Here is a 22,266-nt window from a genome sequence, read left to right as displayed (position 1 = left end):
TATATTACCTGTTGATATTTTACATTGAAACAAAATTTGTATGTTTCCAAATGAACAAAATTCTTTAATGTAAAAATTCAAAATAAACAATTACCAAATAGATTTAATTTTTAAAATTATATTTAATTGATTTATGTATTTATTTATGAGCTCAAGCAAGCATTTCGAAGGATAGTTTTGTAAATTATTTTCCTATCTATGGAAAATATTAAAAACAATTATTTTTTACAATTAGGTACAATGAATTTACATCGATTTTAAAAATAAATTTATCTAGTTTTGATAAACTTTTAATACCGTTTATGATGGGCGACTTTGGACCATTAAAATACGCAACATTATACTTCGTATTCTCTAAAATATCCTCCTGGATTTAAAATCCTTTCGTGGAATAAAAAAGTTCGACTCTTTTAAAAATTATTTTGCCAACAAGAGCAAATAATGCTTCAATACCTATCGTTAAGCAATATTACTAAGAGCATATTTATGGTAACAGAGATTCCCTAACAATGCAAAATGATCCTCGATTCCTTTTAAGACACGGCATCCTTTTCAGCTACTTTGTAGTACTTGTTAAAGTTGATAACGGTTATCAGGTCACCGATTTCCTCCTGATAACCGGACTTGGCCGCCTTGTTGCCCAAGTAGATTAGGTATAGCATGAACTTCTCAAACTCGGCCTCTTCCTGCAGAAGGCGCTTGAATCGGGGGTGAATAAAGACATTATTATTATCCATTAGGAATGACTCTGATTGAAGAACCCTGCAAAAAATAAATATTTTAGAATTATTATGAATAACGTTAAATAAAAATTCAACTTACTTGCAGAAGCGTAAAATAATAATTAGCATTTTGTCTATGGTTTCCTTGACCTTGGCACTACGACGATTTAAGTGGGCCAAAAAGGCCACCCGCTTCAGATACATGACGTGCTCCTGGTAGAGACCCTCAATGGAGTTCACGGTACACAGCTGTTCCTTAAACTTCTGCCAGGAGCCCTGCAGCGCCTTGGCTACCAAATGCGTCTGCAGTGATGTTAAAAAATGTGCCAATTTGTGCCGAGCCATCTGCAGTTGTCGGAAATGGGACGCTGTCCTGAGTTCTGGGCCAAGCAGCTTCCCCATCTGCTGCAGGTAGTCATAGGTTCCCTCGATGACATAGCAAACATGGCGTAGCTTCAGCAAATATCCAAACACTTGACCATACTTAGCAATCGTTTCAGGGCTGATCACCAGATTCAACGGCCAGTCCACCTTGCAGTTCAGCATCAGCATGGAAGTGGCTTCCACTGACAGCAGATTCAGAGATTCTGGTATCGTGGAGCAGTTCAGAGTAAGATTCTGGGCCACGGTAATCTCATCCGAGCAGGAAGCTAAAGCATTACTCAGAATAGCATCTAGTATGCCCTTTTGGCACAAACTGCGTGGATCAACGCCCGCTTTGATCCTTCCAAGGATATCACAAGTTAGAACTGTTCCGAAATGGCCATCCAGCAGGAAAAAGTAGTTCCTGAGTTTTCGGAAATGATCGTAGATACGGAGCTCGTGGAAGATCCGCAACACCTCATTGCGAAGAAGGGCATAGTGGGCATTGACAGGAGCCATCACGGAGAGTTGCAGGCATCGGCGGATCATGAAAGGATTGCAATTTTTTGGTATCTTTGAGAAACTAGGTTCTTTGGGTGATTCCTTCGTTTGTTTTTGCCGTATGCTTGTTAAGTTTCCATGGGTGGGCAGCAGGAAAGTGGGTTTAAAGCTGGCCGCGACCCGCTCCAAGCAACTAGAAACATTTTCCTGTGCTACGGATGAGTTTTGGCTTTCAATTTCATGATTATTATTGTTTGTTTCGTCTTTGTTGGATGAATCGGAAGTGTCTTTGGTGGGTGTTTGACTTCCAATGTCCACATCAGAGGTTGTGGACATGGGGGTGAGCACGGCTAACGGCACATCCACATGCAACTTGTTGCTTTCCAGGGGGAGGCTCAAGGTATTGGTCCTTTTGGTCCAGTCCTGGCCCAGGATAATATTGTACTCGCTATTCATTACCCTCCGCCGATTCCGAGCTCTCTCCGTATCCGACGCCAAGCTAATCTGCATTCGCTTGGTGTGCTCATCCTCGGTGCAGTTATAGCTATCGAAGGCATCATGATGTGTCATCCGTAGTCGGTTGAGTTGCAGTTCGCTTAGCTTCTCCGGTACGTTTGCGTTCAGATCGGAGGGCAGTGGAGCATAAAACCCTGAAACGGGTCCTGATTCCGTATTCTGACTCTTTGGTTGCTGATTGAGCTTGACCCAGGTCTGGCACTCCTGGAACTGCTCCGAGGAATGCATATTCTGACGATTGCGACTCAGCTCCGTTTGGGGTATGGGCTGCTCATTGGAGTTCACCACATCCGACATTGTGCGCTGGTACTGAACACCGGTTGACGAAAATTGAGACGCTATTTCATCCGTCGCTTCCTGCTCCTTATCTAAGCCTTCATCGTTATTTTCGATGGAAGAGTTTTGATGGGAATCCGGTCCTTCCTGGCAGGATACGAAACTACGATCACTATTTATGCTGGGATCGGGACTGCCCCTCTCATGGGAATCTTTTTCTGATTTTAACTCGTCCTGGAGCTGAGCCACTGTCTTCTCTAGCTCATGTTTTTCCTGTTCCAGTGTAAGCTCTTCCAACCGATTGCATTCGGCTTGGAACGCTAGCTCTTGGACGATTTCCTGGCGGCGACGCTCTAAACGAATGTTCTCCTGCAGCTCCTGCTGGGCATTGAGCTCCTCGTAGCGCAGTTTCTTTTGGGCGTTCGCCTCAAGCAGGAGTAGCCGCTGGTTTTCCTCCCAGGCAGCCAAGTGAGCTTTTGTTCGTTCTACCATTAGGTTTTTAAAGCTCCGTTTGGCAGCTATGCGCTCCTCAAAAATGCTCTGCATGCTGCACCATCCAAAGCGTTGATAAATGGCCGAGTATTTCTCCGCTAGGTTCCGGCGCATCTCCTTCAGTTGCTGTTCTTCTAGGCAGACGACTATTTCCGGAAGCTCCACGTCGAACACGGGGTGCTGGATGGGAGATTACTTTAGAGATTAGATTTGATCCTTTTAGATATCGTTAAGAGTACCTGAGCATTGTAGGATTTAAGCACTTGATTGTACTTTCCACACTGGAAAATGTCATCTTCGCAGCCACTCAAAAAATTCGGAACGGATTCCTTGATAACCATATAGCCCCGATCGAAGAACTCCTTGCTGCACTCGTCAAACACCGTCTGCGAATGATTAAGACTGCGGGTAATAAATGTTTCGTTCATGGTCTCATCCAGCTCTCCATGAAAGAGCCACCTCTTCAGCTGGACGAAGTAGGTCTGGCAAATGGAGCGCAGCATGTAGATGAGCAGTTGCAGGAAGTTGCTGTTGCAGCAATTATCAATGGCCGACCAAATGCAGCTCAGTAGAAACGGGCCAGTAACTTCCCCATCAAAAGTGACTTCAAAGAGAAAAGGTTAATTAAGTTTTAAAGAAAATAAGTCTATTTACTTACGTCTCGGTTCATGGGAGAACATTTTATCCAAGTGCTGGAGCAGCAGCATAGCAGGGCGGCTATAAGAGAGCAGTTGGGTGATACTGTTGGCGTTAAGGGAAAGCAGGAACTCCCGGCTGTTTGAAAGAAATTCCACCAAAGCTTCGCGGAGGGCCTAAAAGTAAATAAATATTAATTAACCTGAGAAAACCCTTTAGTTTAAGGCCTACCCGGGTGACGGGCCTCTCCAGTCGTGTCACCAAATGATTGCTGCCTCGGACGCGGGCATTTAAGCGCCGGAAGGCTCGCCCTGAACCCAGGAAGGGTTCCGCAAATCCCGCCACCACTTCTGGCAACACAGTTCGCAAAGTGATTTGGGGCTGGATTACCAGCAGCTCTGAGTCTTCCGGAGAAATGGTAATTGTTTCCGACTGAAGGCCAGCTGCAGCCTTTTTTAAGTGTTCCACCAGGATAGATTCCTGGATGTAGTTGAGGACTAGATCTTTATTGGCATAAAGCATCAAGTCATTTGTCAGCATATGATCAGATACAAAGATCTTTTGTGGCTCTGCATCGCAGATAAATTCCTGGTTATCCAGGGCAGAAGATTTCGGTTTTTTAAGAACCGGCATTCGAAGGGAAAACGGTGGAGGATGGTCTTTAGTGGCCCGTATGCGCGACATGGATTCAGCAATGCCCGAGAACCGCGATGTTTTCTGATTCTGAAACTTTACTCTAAACGGCTCCGGCATGGATATTGGATTGGTCTGGAGGAAATCGGTGTAGGGTTTCAATTGAATCGGTTTAAGTGCCCGCCGCATTTGGTCCACGGACTTGAACACGTTTGGGAACTGATTTTCCATCAACACCTGTGCAGGATCGGGCACATAGGATGCAACCAGTCGCAGGGGTCCTGGTCTGAGCACCCTGATATTCTTCTTAACCAGGTCGTTCTCCGCATCCTCGATTTTCACAGATTCCTCCAAAGTCCTGTTTTCCAATAGAACCTGCAGGTCCTTAAAGTTCTTCCGATGCTTGCATTCAACCTCTAGCTCGCGGCTGACCTTATTGAACAAGTCCAGCTTACTCTGAGTGGGCATGGTGCCGCTCAGGAACAAGGCCTCGTATATCCTGGAGCGCTTCTTCGCTACAGCAGCAGCTGTTGGCCTATGCGGAGCTAGTTCCTCTGCGCACAGCAGTGTCGCCAGATGGGTGACCAGATCAGGTACGCTGTGGTTGCACTCGACCTCGGCATCCATTTGGATTCGTTTTAAACGCACAAGAACAAGGATGTTTGCTTGAATCGAAAACCAAACATAACAACCAATGAACACATACAGAGCCCACCAGGGTTGCCATGCATGACAAATAAACTGTATGGTATTTTTCGAAAACCAAAAAAATACCAGACATTTAAAAATATGGCGGGCTCTTGAAGCTACTTTGAACGGCGCTGAAATAGGATTGCAAATTGAAGCAAATCGTTAGAAATAATGCCATGAATTTCATTTGAAAAACAAGAACGAGAATTTATTGAAATTGTCGAATCGTAAGTGGTATAACTATTCAGTTTCCATAGAAGAATAAAATAAATAATTCATAAGCATAGTTTCATATTTAAATTTTGAATATATATTTTAAGTACACATTTTGAAGGTTTTGATCACTAACTACAAACTATTTCTCTTGTTTTCTGTTCCATTGACCTCCACATCTATAGAGCTTCTGTTTGGGTTTTGGATTATGTTTGGATGGCAAATCCAGGAACAAAATGTGAGCAAAACACTCACCGCTGTCATGCCCAGTGATTTCAATTGTAGCCTGGCACTTTGGTTAACCAATTACGAAAGGTGTTCGTCAGAATGTTTTCAAGCTAATTAGATGATTTGCCAACCAGTCACTTATCATTTAAATAAACATTTCCCGATTCAGTTAGTTGTTAGTTTAGCGCCCCACGAAATCACATTTCCTACAAGGTAGTACGTACATACATTTTTATTTTAGCTCATTACTCGCGAAATGTCTGTATCATGTACAAATTCATCTTATATCGCATCCAATCAAAATAAAAAGTTAATTGATCCTGCTAACAGCAACGAGCTATGCATTTTCTTTCTGAATCAACTTCACAATATACGAGAACAATGCGTGTGGCTGGCTCCAACTTAAATTTATTATGCTCGTAATACTTACAACTACGTACGATCAGGGTAAGTTATGTTAATGTTACACAGATAGAGATATATATATATAACTGTTGCAATTAATTTCACGCTGCTCGGCTTGCCTAGTTTCGCTTCTCCGGCCTGAGATGGTTGACTCGATCACGGATCGTGAGATTGGCCAAAAGCGAAGCCGGCATAAGGGTTTTGTAACTGTGGGGTAAACGGAGCTGCCAACTCAGATTAAGAATCTGTGAAATGCCTGCCATCCGGCAGCAGCTAGCAGCCAGCAGCAGCAGCCATCTTAGCAATAGATTTTTTAAAATTAGGTATAGAGCATTTGAAGTGGGAACAGGGGGACCGCATCTGAGGTTTCTGGTTAAAGTGAGTAAATTAGCTCGTCGCCGGGAACTTGTTGCAGGGCTGAATGATCGATGTCTTGCGCGCTGGCACCGTCTCGGGTGTGGGTATAGCCTCTCCGGTGGTCACCTTGTTCGCAAAGACCTGCTTGACGCCGCCACCCTTTTGCTTGGCCATTTGGTAGTCTCCCGAGTCAAAGAACTTTTGCTGTGGGCAGAAATTTTGGAGTTAGTTGCAAGTAATATTGTAAGTAAAGTTGATTTTGAAAGTTACCCCCTTTTGCAGTCGCTTCTGAAGGAAGGCCGAGTGACCGCCGGGCACTCGCATGCCGCTCGGGTACTTCGACTTCAGTTTCTCCTCCTCAATCTTCTCCAGGTCCGTCAGATTGGCCTGCTCGGTGGGCTCACTGTCCTGGGGCGTGGTGGCCGGGCTGTTGCTGTTCTCCTCCGTTGAGCTCATTTTTTTTTATTTATTTATCTGTTGGGAAGTAATTTGAAGATTAATTTAGATTTAGAAAAATATGAAATGAAATACTAAATATAAGAAAAATACCGAGATTCGAATCAGAGAAACCGGTTAAAATGTAACGGTCTCTAGTCCCCGTTCGGACACCTTGGGGAGACGGAATCGATTGCTAGGAAAACCCGGTGGCCGGGCCGACGAAAATGGCGACGCCGCTTTCCCACAACACAAAAACGGACGCAAAGGAAAACAGAAACTGAATTGGAATCGTAATCACAAGGGTAACAAGAGCACCAGCGTGTGAATAATCTCGGAGGCGCGCAAAATGCCAAGATAAAATTGCATTTCATCACATACACTCTCGCGCACACTCACACACACATACACACGGACATACTATCCAGGGCATATACACTGCGCGTCATCAGATTAGCGCCCCCCTTTTGGTTTTACTTTATTGCATCTATCTCTGTTTCTATTGCACGCAACTTCAAAATTTTTGTTGTTGCTTTTAAAATGCACAAATTGTCGCTTTCTGACAGAAATACCGTTAGGTGAGAGAATCCGTTATCTATTTTTTCTTCTTTTGTTTTACTTTCTCTGCAAAAGCTTGCACTGATTTTGCGTCATCAGATTAGCGCCTGTAAATTCAAATTTAGTTATCTCGCGTAATTTTTGACGTACAGTTGTGAAATTTTTTGTGCTGATTAATTGAATAATTGTTTATAAACTGAGAATCAAAATGGGTAAAGGAACTGTCCTATCTTTAGAAGAAAAGTCTAAGATCGAAACCTTTAGTGAAAGTGGCTTATCTTTACATAAAATTGCTGAAAAAATGGGAAGGCATAGAAAAACTATAGCCAGTTTTCTTAAAAATAAACAAGGCTATGGTAAAAATATGAAAGGCGGTAACAACAGAGTTATTTCCGAAGCAGACATTCGGTCTATAGTTAGACATGCGTCTAATTCACACGACTCTTCTACAAAAATTAAAGAAAAAAGCGGTGTGGAAGCTAGCAAGTCTACGGTATTACGAGTCATAAAAAAAGCAGAACACTTGAAAAGACTAAAACTAAAAAAAAAACCACAACTAAATAAGTTACGAAAGGAAATGCGCCTAAATTTTGCTCGTTCGCATATGACATGGTCGAAGGAGTGGCGCTTTGTAGTCTTTTCCGATGAAAAGAAATTTAATTTAGAAGGCCCTGACGGCTATAATTATTATTTCCACGACATGCGTAAAGAAGAGCATATTTTAGATCGTTTACATAGCCGGGTAGGTGGCGTAATGGTATGGGGAGCCATATCCTATTATGGCACCTATGAGTTACAATTTCTCACCCCGAAAATGAACGCCATGGCGTATAATAATCTTTTAAAAACGGCTTTCCCACATTTCCAAAATTGTTTTGGAAATCTTAAATGGCGTTTTCAACACGACAACGCTCCAATCCACACTGCCCGATCTGTAAAATCGTGGATACAGGGCCAAAACGTTGATGTCCTGGCGTGGCCGCCGTACTCTCCGGACTTAAATATAATAGAGAACGTGTGGGGATGGCTCTCGAGAAAAGTTTACGAGTCTGGAAAGCAGTATAGTACAAAATTGGAGCTCATCGACGGGATTAAAGAAGCTTGGTCTTCCATATCATTACAATACATTGAGAAATTGTACGAGTCACTTCCTAGCAGGATCTGTGAGGTCCTGGAAAATGGGGGCGGGACCACCCATTATTAATTTGATTAAAAAATAAGTAAATAATAAGATTAAGCATAAAACACTACTAGTTGTTAAGCATTAAGTGAAAATTCATTAAATTTAAGCAGGGGGCGCTAATCTGATGAATCAAAATTAAATTCATATATTTGGTATACATTTTCTTTTCAAATAAATAAAATATTATTGTTATACTTATCATTATGTACCTTATCTTATTTTGAAGAATATTATTAAAAGTATCGTCAAAAAAAAGTTTTATGGCTTAGCCTTGATAGTTTGGATAATATTGGACATTACCCGAGAATGATCAGGGGGCGCTAATCTGATGACGCGCAGTGTACATACGCACACACTTGCTAATATATGGAACCGACGTCGACTGCACGCAAATATTATAGTAATAATCGGATGTGCAAATATTGTTTTAATTTTTTATATACACCACCAATACGGGTGCGATAAGAGCCGTCTGCGTCAGTGTGTTGGTAAGGCGTAGTTCCTCACCTTTGCCGTAAAAATTGACGATTAACTGTTGTTTTCCACCTCCTTTTGTTCTTCACCCTTGTGCTTTTTCCCCGTCTCCTTTGCCAATTAGCGAACGAGAATCCGGCTAATATCGAGCTATTGTGATTTGCAACGCAAGCTGATGAGTTATGGGTTGTGATAGATTAAATTCGGCTTGTATGCTTTCTCTACAAGCGACTAAATTTCTCAAGGCAATTCAAAGTAAAAATATTTTAACACTTTATAGACGCGCTGAGAGATGATGCAAGGCTACTTCCAGGGATGGAACGACGGACATCAGACTATTCGATAGTCGATATTCGATATCGATTACCACGATAACACTCAACAACAGGGGGAAAAACATAAATTCTTTATTCTTATAAAAATTATGAATATGGTGGAAAATAATATACATTTTATTCTAAGTATTAAAGACATTGAAAATATTATTACAGGAGTATTAACTTTTTTTTAAACTCCCGCTAGGGCTGCCAGGTTTGCGGAATTTCAAACCGTCTGGCATTGCTGTTTTCAGACATGGGCAATGGGTAAAATCTGTTCTGTGTGATGTGATTATATTGTTATTAGGACCTAAGCAAGGGATTACTGGTTCCACCATCTTCGAAAAACCTTTCTGACCACCGCCCCAGACAACGAACTACCATGAGCTCCAAGGACAAGTCCAAGTTTAAGCTGTTCCTGAAGACGATGCCGGCTGGTAACAAAGGAACCCTAAATAATCTACTTGGGCTCCACTGATGGAATTCTTTATTTGTTGCAGGTTACGTGGGGGAACGAAGCCTCCCTCCGGACTTCGAAAGGGAGCTGCGGCCGGAGCAGCCGGTGGCTCAGAGATGCCGAATGCTCAAGGAGCTGGGCGACATGCATCTGCACAAATTCAACTTCGATGAGGTGCGTGCCATTAGAGATTGGACAATAGGAAGCATCATATTATCTATTTCTCCTTGACAGACCTCCATCACTACTCTGTGGAATCTCACGAACGATCTCATCGTGCCCAACAAGCCTGCCGAGACGCGCCAGACCGCCCTGAGCTTCTACAAGCGACTCATCCACACCCAGTACAAGAATCTAACCCTGATGCGGGAGAAGTTCTTCCTGGTAATTCAGAATCACGAGGCTCGGGAGGACCTACGACACTTGCTCGAGCTCCTAGACACCCTTACGGACAACGGGAAGGACATTACCAATTTCGAGGAGAAGGTTTAGCTTTATTTCAACTATTTTTGGGAAAAAATAACCATTTTTTTATTGATAGATTGGCAAGTTCATGCTTCTCTGGATCCCAGCTATTAAGGAGGCGAATCTGCTTAGCCCCTATCTTGACATATTGGTCAACCTGATCAAGTTTAACGCCGCCCATCTGGACAAGGACATACTCGTGGGAATCGTGCAGTGGGTGACTATTTGCTTCCAGATTAGAACTTGAGTTATTCAAGATTTCGGTTTTTTTTCGAAAGGAATGCCTGCGAGCTGAGCATCACTGTCACCGTCGACGAGATCGGCCTTCAGTGCCTGACAATCCTCGAGATGGTCATCGGATACACCATCTTTCCGAGTGAGCCGCTGCCGCAGTGCATATCCACGTTGTGTCGGACTGTGAACTATCCACCATACTGCCCGTCATCGTTCAAGGTGAGTTTTTACTGTGACTCTTAACTAATTGAATTATGAGTCCTTTTAGAGCATAAATAAAAGCCAATTAGATGGTCTCTCCAATTCGAAACTTGAATATTTTCCAAATGTTCGATTAAATATTTATTTTTAAAAAGTAATTAAGATACTTTAATGATAAACTTTAAGTTAACCTCTGATAAATGTTATAAACTTGGAGGAGAACTTGTCGTAGCTGCTGACAGTCTCCTGCTCTGGTTGCTTCGCAGAAACCTCCATCTCGGGACCATCCCCTTGTGGCTCTTTCTTGTCCACCTGCTTCTGAGTCTCCTTCGGCCTTGGCTTCTGCTTCACCTTCTGGATCTCTTTTTGGGCTTTGCTGTTCGCCACTATTTCCTTCTCAGCTTCAACTTCCTGGCATTCACTTCTCGAATCTAGGTTGCAGTATTTGTGCACCACATCGAAGTACTGTCCCCTGGGACACCGCATTTCCAGGACCCTTTTCCTGGCACAAATAAAGTACCTCTGGCAGTTGCGGCTATGCGGCGCCAATTGACTTCCAGTACGGGTACACTCGTCTAGGGCCTGGGCGTGTTCCGATAAACCCGGAGGCAGAGTTGGCTTCTCAAGGCAAATGCCAGTGAGATCCGGAAGGCAGGTGTTGGCGCTCACTGCAAAATATTCTCCAGGTGGGCACTGAACCAGCACAGCCTCTCCATCGTGACACCGGAAATAGGTCTCGCAATCGTTGGGATTGGACAAGGTGGCGTTTTCCGGGAGCACGCAGCTACACTGATGTGCCGAGTTTACGGCCACTGGCAGGCAGGCTCTTCTGCCGGGATCGAAGTACGTTCCAGACGGGCAGCTGGACACGGCATGGGCCCCTCCCTCCATGCAAGTCAAGTACTTCGAGCAGTCATCCCGTTTTCGGGCCACGCTGTTCTCAATCTCGCACTCAATGCTCTCATCGGAGCAAGCTCCCCGCACACAGATCTTCAGTTTCTCGCTAAAATAATGGCCTGTGGGGCAACTGTACTCCTGAAAGGGTTCCTCATCTGCTCCAGTGCATAGGTAGAACTTTTGACAGTGCTGCCTGTTGGGTAGGAATGTCCAGGTCTTTGCCGTCTTGCACAGAGCCGCAATATCCGAATCGGCAATCACCGATGCTGAGATGGTCCATAGGACGTACACTATTATATACTTCTCTGGAATGGAAGAATAAATATGTAAGTGATTTCTACGTATTCCAGTTTAAGAATTTATCCATTACTCACTCTCCATTTCCGCTGGAGGTGGTTTTATGCTTAGAATCCGTCGAATGCGGTGCTGACTGTGAGATGCTTCGCTTTTTATGCCTTCCACTGGGCGGGGGGATTTATCAGCTCATTGTCTGATTCGGCAATCGCTGGCGGAGATTGCACCAACATTTGTTTATTAATACTAATGAGAATTTCCAGTTCCAGTGTATCTGAGTCGATTCTCTACGAATTTATCGGGTCCCGGTGACTTCAGAGCCTCTTATCGTTGGACATGCTCCTCTGGGGGTTGATTACCCCGGCCGATCTGATCATCGTCTAGTCGGTGTTTTTCCAGATTCCAAGGCCCTTGAGAGGTTACCCAAAAATAGTAACTGGGCCGGTGACACACTTCCCAAAAAGTGACCTCAGGCCAAAGATGATGGATATTGTTATTTAAAGATATATTTTTAAGATAAGAGTGTATTTTAAATTTTATTTAGTATTTCCAGAGGAGAAAACCAGTTTATAACATTTATGCATAGTAGCACTTAACGAGATCCTTGGGCATGCACCGCAATACGTCGAATCCTTCAGCAGTCACCTTAAGCGCCGATGCTCGGGCGCCGTATTCTAGAGCGTCCCGTAAGGACATCTTCACTACCAATAGAGCATAAATCACGGATGCAGTAAAGGTGTCACTGTGCCCATTCACATCCACCATTTCGCTTGGAGTTTGGGCGGCGACCTTGATAAAGGTATCGTCCTTCATCAGACAGCTGGCTCCATCCTGAAAGTTGTTGTACATGATATGGGGTTGATTGGACTCCTCTGGCTGGCAAAGTTCGTCCTCCGTGGGTTCGTCGGGCAGCACATACGGGTTCTTGGGCGGAAGCGACTTCTCATACTTCTTCCTCTCGAATACCATCTTTTCCTTGGCCGCGCAGACGGTCTCCCGACCGTTCACATAGGCATACTTGTGCATGCAGGCCTTTCGGATAAAAACGTAGTCCGCCATGCTGGCGGCCAGCATGTTCTCTGGATTCAAGTTATCCACATCGGTGGAAATTATGATCTTCGATTCCGGACATCGTTCGTTATAGGCGCGCACGGCCATAATCATCTTTCTAACCTGCTCGGGAAGGCGCATCTCGAAGTGGATCCACAAATAGTTCTGGTAATCAACCGCACCCACGAACTGCTGGTAGGTTAGCTCCTGGCGCTTATCGGCGAACTCCAGGACGGTGCGAAAGTCGGTGTTCCTTTGCACAATGATGCTCCTATGTGGCGGATGGTGGTAGGTCATGGGGCAGTTTGAGATGTCGATATTGTCCGACTGGAAACTGTGGCGCAAGCTCTCGAACGCCCTCGATCGGCTGAGCACGCCCAGGAACTCGCACTCCAAGCCCAATCGGCGCCAAACTGTGCAAATATTCGCAGCGGGTCCGCCCCGCCGCCAGGACCCATCCGTAGTCCGCGCCACTTGACCAGGTACGAGCCGGTTGTTTACAATCGTTATCATGTCCATCGTGCAGGATCCAACGGCCAGGCACCACTTTTTCGGCGGTGGTGGTGGTGGTGGAGGCTCCGGAGGTTCAGGCGGCAAATACCGCACCTTCTTTATGGTTATGAACTCCTTTACTATTTGTTTCCTCATTTTTTTAGTTTATTACAATTTTTTTGCTCTGAATTTTGACTCCTTCCTAAAGAGATTGAAAGTAAATAATATGTTTTGAATCTTTCAGATAATGAAGAACCTACTGGGCACCCAGCTAGGCTACCATTCCATGAAGCTAATGTGCAGCATCCTCAACGACCGCTCTCTCTACGACGACGCCCATCTGCTGCGTGGGGCTGTGTTCCATCTGAACATGAACATTTTTGGATCGAACATTATCTTTCAGGTCTCGCCAATGACCTATGCAACGAATGTGCTGACAGCCTTTCTGCGGGTGAGCTGAAACAATTTAAAATAATTAATTTTATTATAATTGATATCACTTCCGTAGGCTCTGGACAGTCGGCAAGTGATCGTAACTTTCGAGGTGATCCTCAGCGCCCGCATGGTGATTAACAAGCGACAGCTGTCGGAGATCATTTGGGACAGAATCTGCGACATAATGTCCGCCATCATTGGCAACATAGAGTACTACGAATCATCGAATATCAACAAGGATCGCCTGCACCACCTGCAGATCAACTTCCACGAGAATATCGACTGTATTGAGAAGCTATTGCAGCAGGATCCCTCTCAGATTCTAGGCAACGTGGAGCGCATCTACGATCTAATTGATCGAGTGGCGGATCGAAGGCCAGAGGCTTCGGTTCTGGCGCTCATTGAGTATCGATCTCGCAGGGTGACCGCCACTCGGCCGGAGTGGCTCCAGGTGCTGGCTTTGTTCGTCCGCCGATACTATCGCATGGCAAATGTGAATGTGCGTATTAAGACGATCGAGGCACTGGTCCGGATCATGGACCAGAACAGAGCCTGCTACGAAGAGGAGATCCTCAGCAGAGTGGTTCTTGCCCACCTCTCGCAGATACACCAAGAGCCGAGTGTCCAGGTGCGGGTGTCGGTGGCTCGAGCTCTTTCCAACTTTGCCCATCACTGCGACACGAAGCGGTGCATGGATCTGCTGGACATTTTGGAGGCGATCATCAACCGACCCTTCGAGCACACGCGCCACGAAATCGCCAGTCTGCCGGACGTGGCCGTTGGAGTAATCAACAGTGAGTCGGAGATTGCAGACATCATTGCCGCCGTGGATGGCCTAGTCCAGGTGTTTGCCATCAAACTGCATCGGTTGCCCGCGACGCACGCCCTCAAGATATTCAACATTCTAATGGACCACCTGGAGCTGCACTACGACCGACCAAAGATCTTTGAACAGACCAGCGTAGTGCGCTTTAAAGTGAGGAAGCTTTAACAGATAAGCTCCAGAAATTGTTCTAGAATATGTTTTCCCTTTCAGATTTTCACCTGGGTGTTGAAGGCTCGCGCCAACGGCTCCTATCACATTGGCTATCCTGAGGGCAGCAACGAGGTGGTCAAGTTCAGCCACCACCTGGGCATCGATTCGCCTTTGTTGCCGCAGGCTCATTCCACGGCGATATCCATCCGCCGAGTGTTCAAGCTGATTGTGCGCTGCTTGGAACAGGAATCCGATTTTCAGGTGTTTCAGCTGGTCATCAAGGAGCTGCCGAAAGTGCTGCAGAACAAGGCGCTGGTCCAGGGCAACGACATTGAGGAGTTGGCCAGTGCCCTCTTCAAGATCAGCTCCGTCAGCAACAACAAGTTCAAACGACCCACCGACGAGTTCCACGCCCTCGTCCTTCCCGCGATCGCCTCCCTGGTTATCTACCACGAATGCCTGCAGCCACCACAACATAACAGCATAATTGCTGCCCTAAACTCGCGGGTCCTGGCAGGAATAGCCGGGGTCTGTATCAACACCATGACAATTCTGATTCTGGAGATGCCGGAGGCTCTAATGCGCAAGCTTCCCGATGTGCTGCTGCAAATGAGCAAGATGTCTGACACGAATGCATTGGCCATTCCGGTTCTGGAATTTCTGTCTCGTAAGTGGGAAGAAGCATCCTTCTTGTATAGCTTTATAATGTTATCCCTCTTCAGTGCTTATTCATCTGTCCAAGCATCTGTTCACGAACTTCACCTCCATGCACAACATGTACGTCTTTGCCATTTCGCTGCCGTACACCAAGCCCCATCGCTATGATCATTATACGGTGTCACTGGCCCATCACGTTATCGCTGGATGGTTTCTCAAGTGTAAGCTGGAGCTGCGCAGGAATTGCGTGAGTTATATCAAAAACGTAAGTGCCTCCCTTTGTTGTAATTCTACAGTGTTATTTTAATCAATTTTTTATGTTTTCAGTCCATGCAGTCCAATGCCAAGATGTTATCCAGCGACATTGTGAACCTGAACTCGCTTAACGAGGATTCGTCGAACCGGAAGAGGAGTACGAGTCTTACGGAACGAGGCAGTAGAAACAACGCCACTGCTCGGAACGATCTGGAAATGCGGCCACAGATGAATAATGTCCTGCGTACCTTTCACCACGAATTGGCGGAGACATGCTTCGACTTCCTGGCCAGGCATACCTACTCGCCGTGTCCCTCGATGCCCAAGCGGTAAGTGGACTTATTTTACTGCAAATTTGTATACCATCTTATGTATCTGCATTTACAGTCTTCCGGCGGCCGAGTTCCTACTGAAGGACGGTGTTTCGCAGACTTGGTTAGTGGGCCACAATCTTGTGACCATCACCACCTCTGGCTGTCCGTCGGCTCCAACGCGTAGCGGTCTGTGCGAGCGCTGCGCCCAATTGGGGAAGGCGCCTAGCATCAGTCTGAATTCAAAGAGCCTCAGCGATGCTGCTCCGCCCCTCTCGCCGGAGCGCGAACGACGCTACACGAAGGTGAGCCTGCAGCACAGTAGTGGAAACGAGTCTGCGGGCAGTACGGAGCTCACCTCCTCCTCATCCTCCGGCGGTCATCCGCATCGACAGATCTCCAATAGTTCCACCGCATCACTGGACGCCCTATCGCGTCGGGGATCTAATCCGGAAGCACTGGGAAGTGGCTTGGGCGATGGACCGCACACGGGGAGCAACACCTCGTTGCTGGGCAACTCCCTGTCGCAGTCTTCGGTCAGCATGAGCCCCTCGTCGGGATCGGTGGTCCAGCAACCCGTCTGCGTGCGTGCGTGTACCGGATGGGCAGAAATCCTCATCCGCCGGCCCACCGGAAACATTTCGTGGCTGACGCGCATTCAAAATCCCATCACCATCGACTGCTTCGGTCAGGATCTGCCTTTCAATAATGTGGTTTCATTGTTTTTACCTACTGCCCATGGAGGTGTCTTTGGACCGGACAACGCCATGCAAGTTCCTCCAACGCCACTGGCTGATCCTGAGCCCGAACCGGAGACTAATCCCGTGGCTGCTCCTCAGACCAGTGTCATTCGCAGTCGGATGGTGGCTAAGGCTAGAGCCCTGCAGCGCCAGGAGGAGATTCACTCAGTGGGCAATGGCAACGGCGGTGGGAACGGCAACGGAAATCCATCCACCAGCGGAGGAGCAGCTGCCATTCCTATTCCAAGAGTATCAGCGGCGGGTAAACGTGGTAAAGAGGCGGCTCTGTGTGGCAGCGTGAGCGATGGCGAGGCGGACGATGATTCCCTGGCATTCGAGGATTCTCAGAGCCGTGCCAGGAATCCTGTGCGTCGCGTGAACTCCAGCCCGGAAATGAGCTCCAGTTGGCGGCAGGCGTTCCTTTCTAACAAACCGGCACCCCTGTCACAGGAGATTGCCAAAGCCGTCGCCGATGAGCCTCAATCTCAGCTCACTCTAAAGAAGAAAAATGTTCAGTACAGCACTAAGGACATGCGCGTGAGCTGTGAGGCCATTCCGGAGGAGATAGCTGGATCCACGCCGCCAGCCCAACCCGCTGGACAAGCCCTTCAACCGGAGACTGCCACTCTGCCGCCAAAGCAGCATTCGGCGGATGATGTCAGCAGTCAGGTTAGCGGCAGCAATATCGCTCTCCAGGCCAGCGGATCGAACCTGAAGCTGGGTAAACCTCCGCTCTCGCCCGGCCAGCAGCCCTTGCGGGTCACCAGCTTTAGCGGCACATCTGTCCCGCATCCTGGTCCTCTGGGCATTTCGGCCGCCGGTGGCGGAAATGGCTCCAACGTCGGTGTGATCACCTCCGACTATGACAACGGAAATAATGGCAACGGAGACATGATGCGCGGGCGTTCGAAGACCATTTCAGTAGTGCGGGAGGTAAACAATGGCAACTCACGCCCGCCGCCGGCCAGCAACTTCCGGAATTTTGGTCAGGCCAAGCGCCCCAGCAACACCAAGCTCTGCATGAATCCCAGCTTTGTGTTCCTGCAGCTGTACTCAACCGGACAGCTGGGAGTGACAGATGAACCGCTGAAAGTGGGTCCGGAGAATGCCAGTGCCGTGAATCTGATCGACCTGGTGCCTCCGTTCGAGACGCACAAGATTGGCGTTTTGTACGTGGGTCAAGGGCAGTGCAACAACGAAGTCGAGATTCTGCGAAACTGCCACGGAAGTGCTAGATATGTGGAGTTCCTGCGCAACATAGGCACCCTCATCAGCCTGAAGGAGGCGGAGCAGAACAACCTGTTCATAATGCTGGATAGGAACGGAGCTGATGGCAAGTTTGCTTACATTTGGAAGGATGAAATTCTGCAGGTTTGTTAGAAAATATTGTCTTGATTAATATTTCCTTTAAAAAACCACTTCCTATTCCTTTTAAAGGTTACCTTCCATGTGGCCACCCTGATGCCCACCAACCTGCAGGACGATCCCAACTGCAATGTGAAAAAGAGCTACATTGGCAACGACTTTGTAAAGATTATCTACAACGAGAGTGGCGAGGAGTACAATCTAAATACAATATCCGTAGGTTTTAAAGGATTTTGTTTAGAAAATTACTAACTCTTGGTATGCTTTTCATTACAGGGCCAATTTAACTACGCTTGTGTGATTGTGGAGCCACTGGAGCTGAACTCCAATAGGGTTTATGTGAAGGCTCGTTCGGAGATTTCAAAATTCGTATGCCATCCAGAACCTAGGATTGTTTCCGACCGCAGTGCTCCTCTGCTGGCGCGCCAAATGGCTCTTCATGCTAATGTACAGACTATTCAAGAGTTATTATTATATTTTATTGAATATTTAAATTATTGATTGCAGCTCGCCTCCCTAGTCTACACAAGTGTGCAGAAAAAGCACCCATATGCATCGAATTGGTTGGAAAGACTGCGCAAACTAAAGCGCCTAAGAGAGAAGGTACTAAGTCTATCATCTTAAACCTTTACAATTTTATTAAACAATTTTGTACAAATATTTCCAGCTAATTGAAGGCTTGAACAGTCAGCAACAAACCGGCAGCGTATCGAGTGGCATAATGCCCAAGCCCAACGCATCGGATATGGATGACCTAAGAGGGGACTTTATGAAGTTCACATAGACAACAACGTGTGGCTCCTAGATAGGAAGATTGGGGGCCTGAACACTCATCCTGCCATGAACTCTTGATTTCCGACTTGGATATTACCCCAGCAGACCAACAATAAAACAAAGCATCTGCCCAACAAATAATCACGAAATAATTATAATATATTCATAATGAATTTGACAAGTTTATAAAATTTGTAAGAATACATAAGCGCTGTTCATTTCCAAAAACTTGTTATTGGGTTACATGGAGGTTTCTTTGTTATTCTAATATTGCTTTTCTTATAAATTCGTTGATATTTTTACTCTTTAAATTTTGATAATTTTTGTAACATGATCATAACCATATTCGGAGATTTTGTGGCTAGCAACCCGATTGGCAAAGTCTATAGCATCCGTTAGATCCCGCTGGTCCACAAAAGTGGCGTAGATGAATCCCGCCATGAAGGTGTCCCCAGCACCCAGTGTATCCACTATTTTTTCGGGCTTGTAGGCAGCTACTTTGTGAAAGTTCCCATTGGCATCCAGGCACACCGCTCCCTCGCTACCCCAGGGGCATATGATCACGGGTCGCTCACCATCTCCGGTGATATCGGCAGCGAGTCCTTCCACCGTTTCCTGAGCGGTCTCCCAGCCCTTCTGGGCAGCCAGTTCCTTGGAGAAGACAACGATATCGCAGTGCTGACATAGTTGGAGGTTCTGGTCGTATCTCGTCTCGAAATCCAGGGATATGGTGATCCTCTGACAGGTTTTCTTGTTGTGCTCCCGGATGCTCTGGATCATTTTGGAAACCTGCGTCGGATTGCGAGCTTCAAAGTGCACCCAGCCATACTGAGAGAGATCGATCTGGCTAAAGTCCTCAAAAGTGGGTTCTGGATAGTTTTTGTTGCAGTGTATTATGGTCCGAGTGCCAGAGTCCTGGGCTAGAATTATTGAGGAAAAGGGCGGATCTTTTTCAGTCTCTGGGCAGTGCTTTGTGCCGATTTCTCTTTGTCGGAGATCCTCCAACAAAGCCCGGAAAGCCACCGATTTGCTCAGCATTCCAAAGAAGTCCACTTTCGATCCGAGAGCCCTTAAAACCGTGCACACATTGGAGGCATTTCCTCCTCGCTGCCAGAACCCATCCAGGCAGCGACGATCGGTGTCTTCTTTGGGATAACTTTGAGTTATGGTCACAAAATCGATCACAGTGTTTCCCACGCAGAGAATAGGTTTCATCTGGCTCATGTTTCCGGATTAATGGATTATTTAATTTTTAATTGTAGGCTTTTGTTATCATTTAATAAGGGAGTAGTTAAATATCTCAGAAATCACTCTGAATAAATTAACATAAATTATTTAATTGGTGTTTCAATTAGTATAGTTTAAGGTGTGAGTTAGTAGTTTCTCCGGTTGTGTCCTAGTTTTTTGAGCTCAATCTAATCATAAAATCGATTTAAACCACTTGTTTTTATGGCCCTACAGCTGTTTTTGTTTTTACGTTTCTTATCTTTAAAATAGAGAGGAAATGCTATAATTGAGAGCCCAGTATCAGCCCCACTATACGATCGAGCTCCAAGGTTCTCTCTCAACGGCAGTGTGACCGATTTTGGGGAGCGTTAGAATAAGTTAGAATTATCGGTAGGTGGCACCTTAGACAGGTAGATGTTAGAAACCTTCATTTAATACTGAAAGAAACTGCATATTTTTGAAATTTAAACTTTTCTTTACCACTTGAAATAATTGAAAAATAAGGCAGTTAACTATAATTGTTTTCTTATCGGAATATTAAATATTTTCCACCCACATAATAGTCATGGCTTCGGCAGTGCCATTGTGTCTTTATGCAAATTGTCAGCCATATCATTAAATGAAATAATAACCATTAATTAAAACAGTAATAATATCGAAAAGCCGAAGCTTTAAAGGTTCACAATTGTAATCTTTTAAAACTAAAAGCATATTTCTTCCACTGCTTGTATCCTGCCCTCAAAAAAACAATCAGAATCCCCTCTCTTCAGGATGTCTTGAACAAATTAGACTAATTTGTTAAGCATATTTTAGTCATAGACAGGAAAATCGCTATTGTTTTTTTAAACGCCCAGCAACGTGCAACATGAGTACGCAGAAATTGCGAATTCCATGACTAGAAAATGGCATGACTAGACACATCCAGGCCATGAGGCAGAAGTCAGACGCATGTGGCAGTCATGTCAACCACACGGTGCGTTCAGAGCAGGATTTGGTGGAAGGCTGTCAACCAGAAGGCAGGATTGATGCCAGGTGACGCTGCCTAGTTGTCTAGTCAGTCGCTACAGATTGATTGAACATTTTATTGCTGAAAATTCTGTACAAAAAAAAATGGATACATCAAAGTTGACCTCTTTTATAAATTCTAGATAATATACATAAAGTGATGGAGGCAAAATGGATGCCATAAGGAAATACATTACGCATACGCCATGTTGGATATTTTTGGATTTATGTTGGAAGGCTGTTGGAAATTAAAATAGATCTATCCAAATCAATTATTCTTTGAACATCTAATCTGAAATTGAAAGTTTCAAGATTATAGAACCCTTTACCATCGTAAAAAACTATAATTTGCCGCAATCATAATTAAACCGCCAAACTTTTGCCTCAAAACTACTTAATGCGCGCCTGCTACTTGGGTTAACCAAGCCAAGTTGAAACTTTTCAAATAACTTCAATATCTGGGCTGCTTAGCACCTCCTTACACGCTAAATGGCCAAGTAATTTTCAAGACTTAAAGTGCCTTCTGGGCCAGGGCAGGGCTGGGCAACCAAATTTTCAAATTAATGTAAAGCATGTCAGACCTCTTGGCCTAAATACACTCCCCACCGGAACCCTTGAAGCTGGAAGGAACCCGTTTCACAAATCGATAGCTCGACATTTGGTTTTGGTTGCGTTCGCTGCGTGGAGGAAACACTTTCTTGAGGCACCGTTCTGTGGCGTGGAATTATGGCCGGAAATTGCCTTAAAGTGTCAATCAGTGTAAACGTTCTTAATAGGTATTTATTTTTGCCATTTTAATTACCCCGCCCACCTGGCAGCGAGTCTGTCTGCCAGCTGGTTGGTTGGCTGGTTGGCTGGCTTGGCTTGGCTGGCGGACAACGAACTGATGAAAAAGTCTGATGATGGCTTAATTACTTTCTCGCGAAAAAGGACTCATTTCCGAATACATTTTTCATGTAGAAACTCTCGGTCTGCTTATTAAAGATTAACTTGATAGCTATTTATAATTGATTTTAAAACGATTAGCTGACAATGCCTAGTGATTTATGACTCTATTTTTGGGTGGCTGATTTTTGGATTAAAGAACAAAAATGAAAAATAAACTTTAAATGTAGCAGCATTAAATAAATGTTCTCATTTAACCTTTAAACAACTCCCACGTCTACCTAACGTGAAGTGGCCACTGCGGAGCGATTGGAGGATTATCGAGTGCGTGCCGGTTTTAGTTAACGAATTCAACATTTTCTATTGAATGGCAAGTGGCGATGGCGCAAACTTTCAGCCCAGAGCGACTGTTAACACAGAAGAGACTAGCTGGCGGTAATCGTACACCGGAGAATGCGAACAGCCCCCAGTCCGAGGGCGAGCTATGTGAGGGGGTTAGGTCTCTGCGTAGACCCTTTTGGCCTACAGTTAAAGTGTTTCCATTCAG

The 22,266-nt window shown here is 45.5% G+C and overlaps 6 protein-coding genes across 9 annotated transcripts; 1 reads left to right on the top strand and 5 right to left on the bottom strand.

Moving 5' to 3' along the window:
• Nucleotides 1–35: 35 nt before the first annotated feature.
• Nucleotides 36–4,875, bottom strand: LOC6507122. The gene is made up of 5 exons (XM_001956596.4): nucleotides 3,738–4,875; nucleotides 3,529–3,682; nucleotides 3,110–3,474; nucleotides 823–3,050; nucleotides 36–762 (listed from the first exon to the last, which is right to left on the bottom strand). The coding sequence occupies exons 1-5, from the start codon at nucleotides 4,764–4,766 to the stop codon at nucleotides 534–536; spliced, it is 4,005 nt and encodes a 1,334-aa protein (XP_001956632.1). The 5' UTR covers nucleotides 4,767–4,875; the 3' UTR covers nucleotides 36–533.
• Nucleotides 4,876–5,658: 783 nt separating this feature from the next.
• On the bottom strand, nucleotides 5,659–9,031 carry LOC6507121 (alpha-endosulfine). Of its 4 annotated transcripts, none has more exons than XM_001956597.4 (3): nucleotides 8,716–9,031; nucleotides 6,303–6,506; nucleotides 5,659–6,236 (listed from the first exon to the last, which is right to left on the bottom strand). In XM_001956597.4, exons 2-3 carry the CDS (start codon nucleotides 6,486–6,488, stop codon nucleotides 6,063–6,065), a joined length of 360 nt encoding a protein of 119 aa, XP_001956633.1. In that variant the 5' UTR covers nucleotides 6,489–6,506; nucleotides 8,716–9,031; the 3' UTR covers nucleotides 5,659–6,062. The 4 variants fall into 4 exon arrangements, with proteins under 4 accessions (XP_001956633.1, XP_044570979.1, XP_044570980.1 ...); XM_044715044.1 differs by lacking the exon at nucleotides 8,716–9,031 and adding an exon at nucleotides 8,418–8,678; XM_044715045.1 differs by lacking the exon at nucleotides 8,716–9,031 and adding an exon at nucleotides 8,509–8,678.
• Nucleotides 9,032–9,206: 175 nt separating this feature from the next.
• LOC6507933 (tuberin) lies at nucleotides 9,207–18,830 on the top strand. Its single transcript, XM_001956598.4, has 15 exons — nucleotides 9,207–9,436; nucleotides 9,500–9,630; nucleotides 9,691–9,942; nucleotides 9,998–10,134; nucleotides 10,200–10,374; nucleotides 13,334–13,540; nucleotides 13,598–14,500; nucleotides 14,561–15,167; nucleotides 15,223–15,422; nucleotides 15,485–15,741; nucleotides 15,800–17,834; nucleotides 17,901–18,044; nucleotides 18,105–18,275; nucleotides 18,336–18,431; nucleotides 18,496–18,830. The coding sequence occupies exons 1-15, from the start codon at nucleotides 9,382–9,384 to the stop codon at nucleotides 18,610–18,612; spliced, it is 5,487 nt and encodes a 1,828-aa protein (XP_001956634.1). The 5' UTR covers nucleotides 9,207–9,381; the 3' UTR covers nucleotides 18,613–18,830.
• On the bottom strand, nucleotides 10,447–11,985 carry LOC6507120 (peritrophin-48). Its single transcript, XM_001956599.4, has 2 exons — nucleotides 11,628–11,985; nucleotides 10,447–11,558 (listed from the first exon to the last, which is right to left on the bottom strand). The coding sequence occupies exons 1-2, from the start codon at nucleotides 11,632–11,634 to the stop codon at nucleotides 10,543–10,545; spliced, it is 1,023 nt and encodes a 340-aa protein (XP_001956635.1). The 5' UTR covers nucleotides 11,635–11,985; the 3' UTR covers nucleotides 10,447–10,542.
• LOC6507119 (ketohexokinase) lies at nucleotides 12,071–13,319 on the bottom strand. The gene has a single exon (XM_001956600.4). The coding sequence runs from the start codon at nucleotides 13,243–13,245 to the stop codon at nucleotides 12,124–12,126; it is 1,122 nt and encodes a 373-aa protein (XP_001956636.1). The 5' UTR covers nucleotides 13,246–13,319; the 3' UTR covers nucleotides 12,071–12,123.
• On the bottom strand, nucleotides 18,743–20,206 carry LOC6507118 (ketohexokinase). Its single transcript, XM_001956601.4, has one exon. The coding sequence runs from the start codon at nucleotides 19,824–19,826 to the stop codon at nucleotides 18,909–18,911; it is 918 nt and encodes a 305-aa protein (XP_001956637.1). The 5' UTR covers nucleotides 19,827–20,206; the 3' UTR covers nucleotides 18,743–18,908.
• Nucleotides 20,207–22,266: the final 2,060 nt, after the last annotated feature.

This window comes from Drosophila ananassae, chromosome 2R (genome assembly GCF_017639315.1).
Source record: "Drosophila ananassae strain 14024-0371.13 chromosome 2R, ASM1763931v2, whole genome shotgun sequence".
Classification (NCBI taxonomy): domain Eukaryota; kingdom Metazoa; phylum Arthropoda; class Insecta; order Diptera; family Drosophilidae; genus Drosophila; species Drosophila ananassae.
This window is presented reverse-complemented; position numbering and strand designations above follow the sequence as displayed.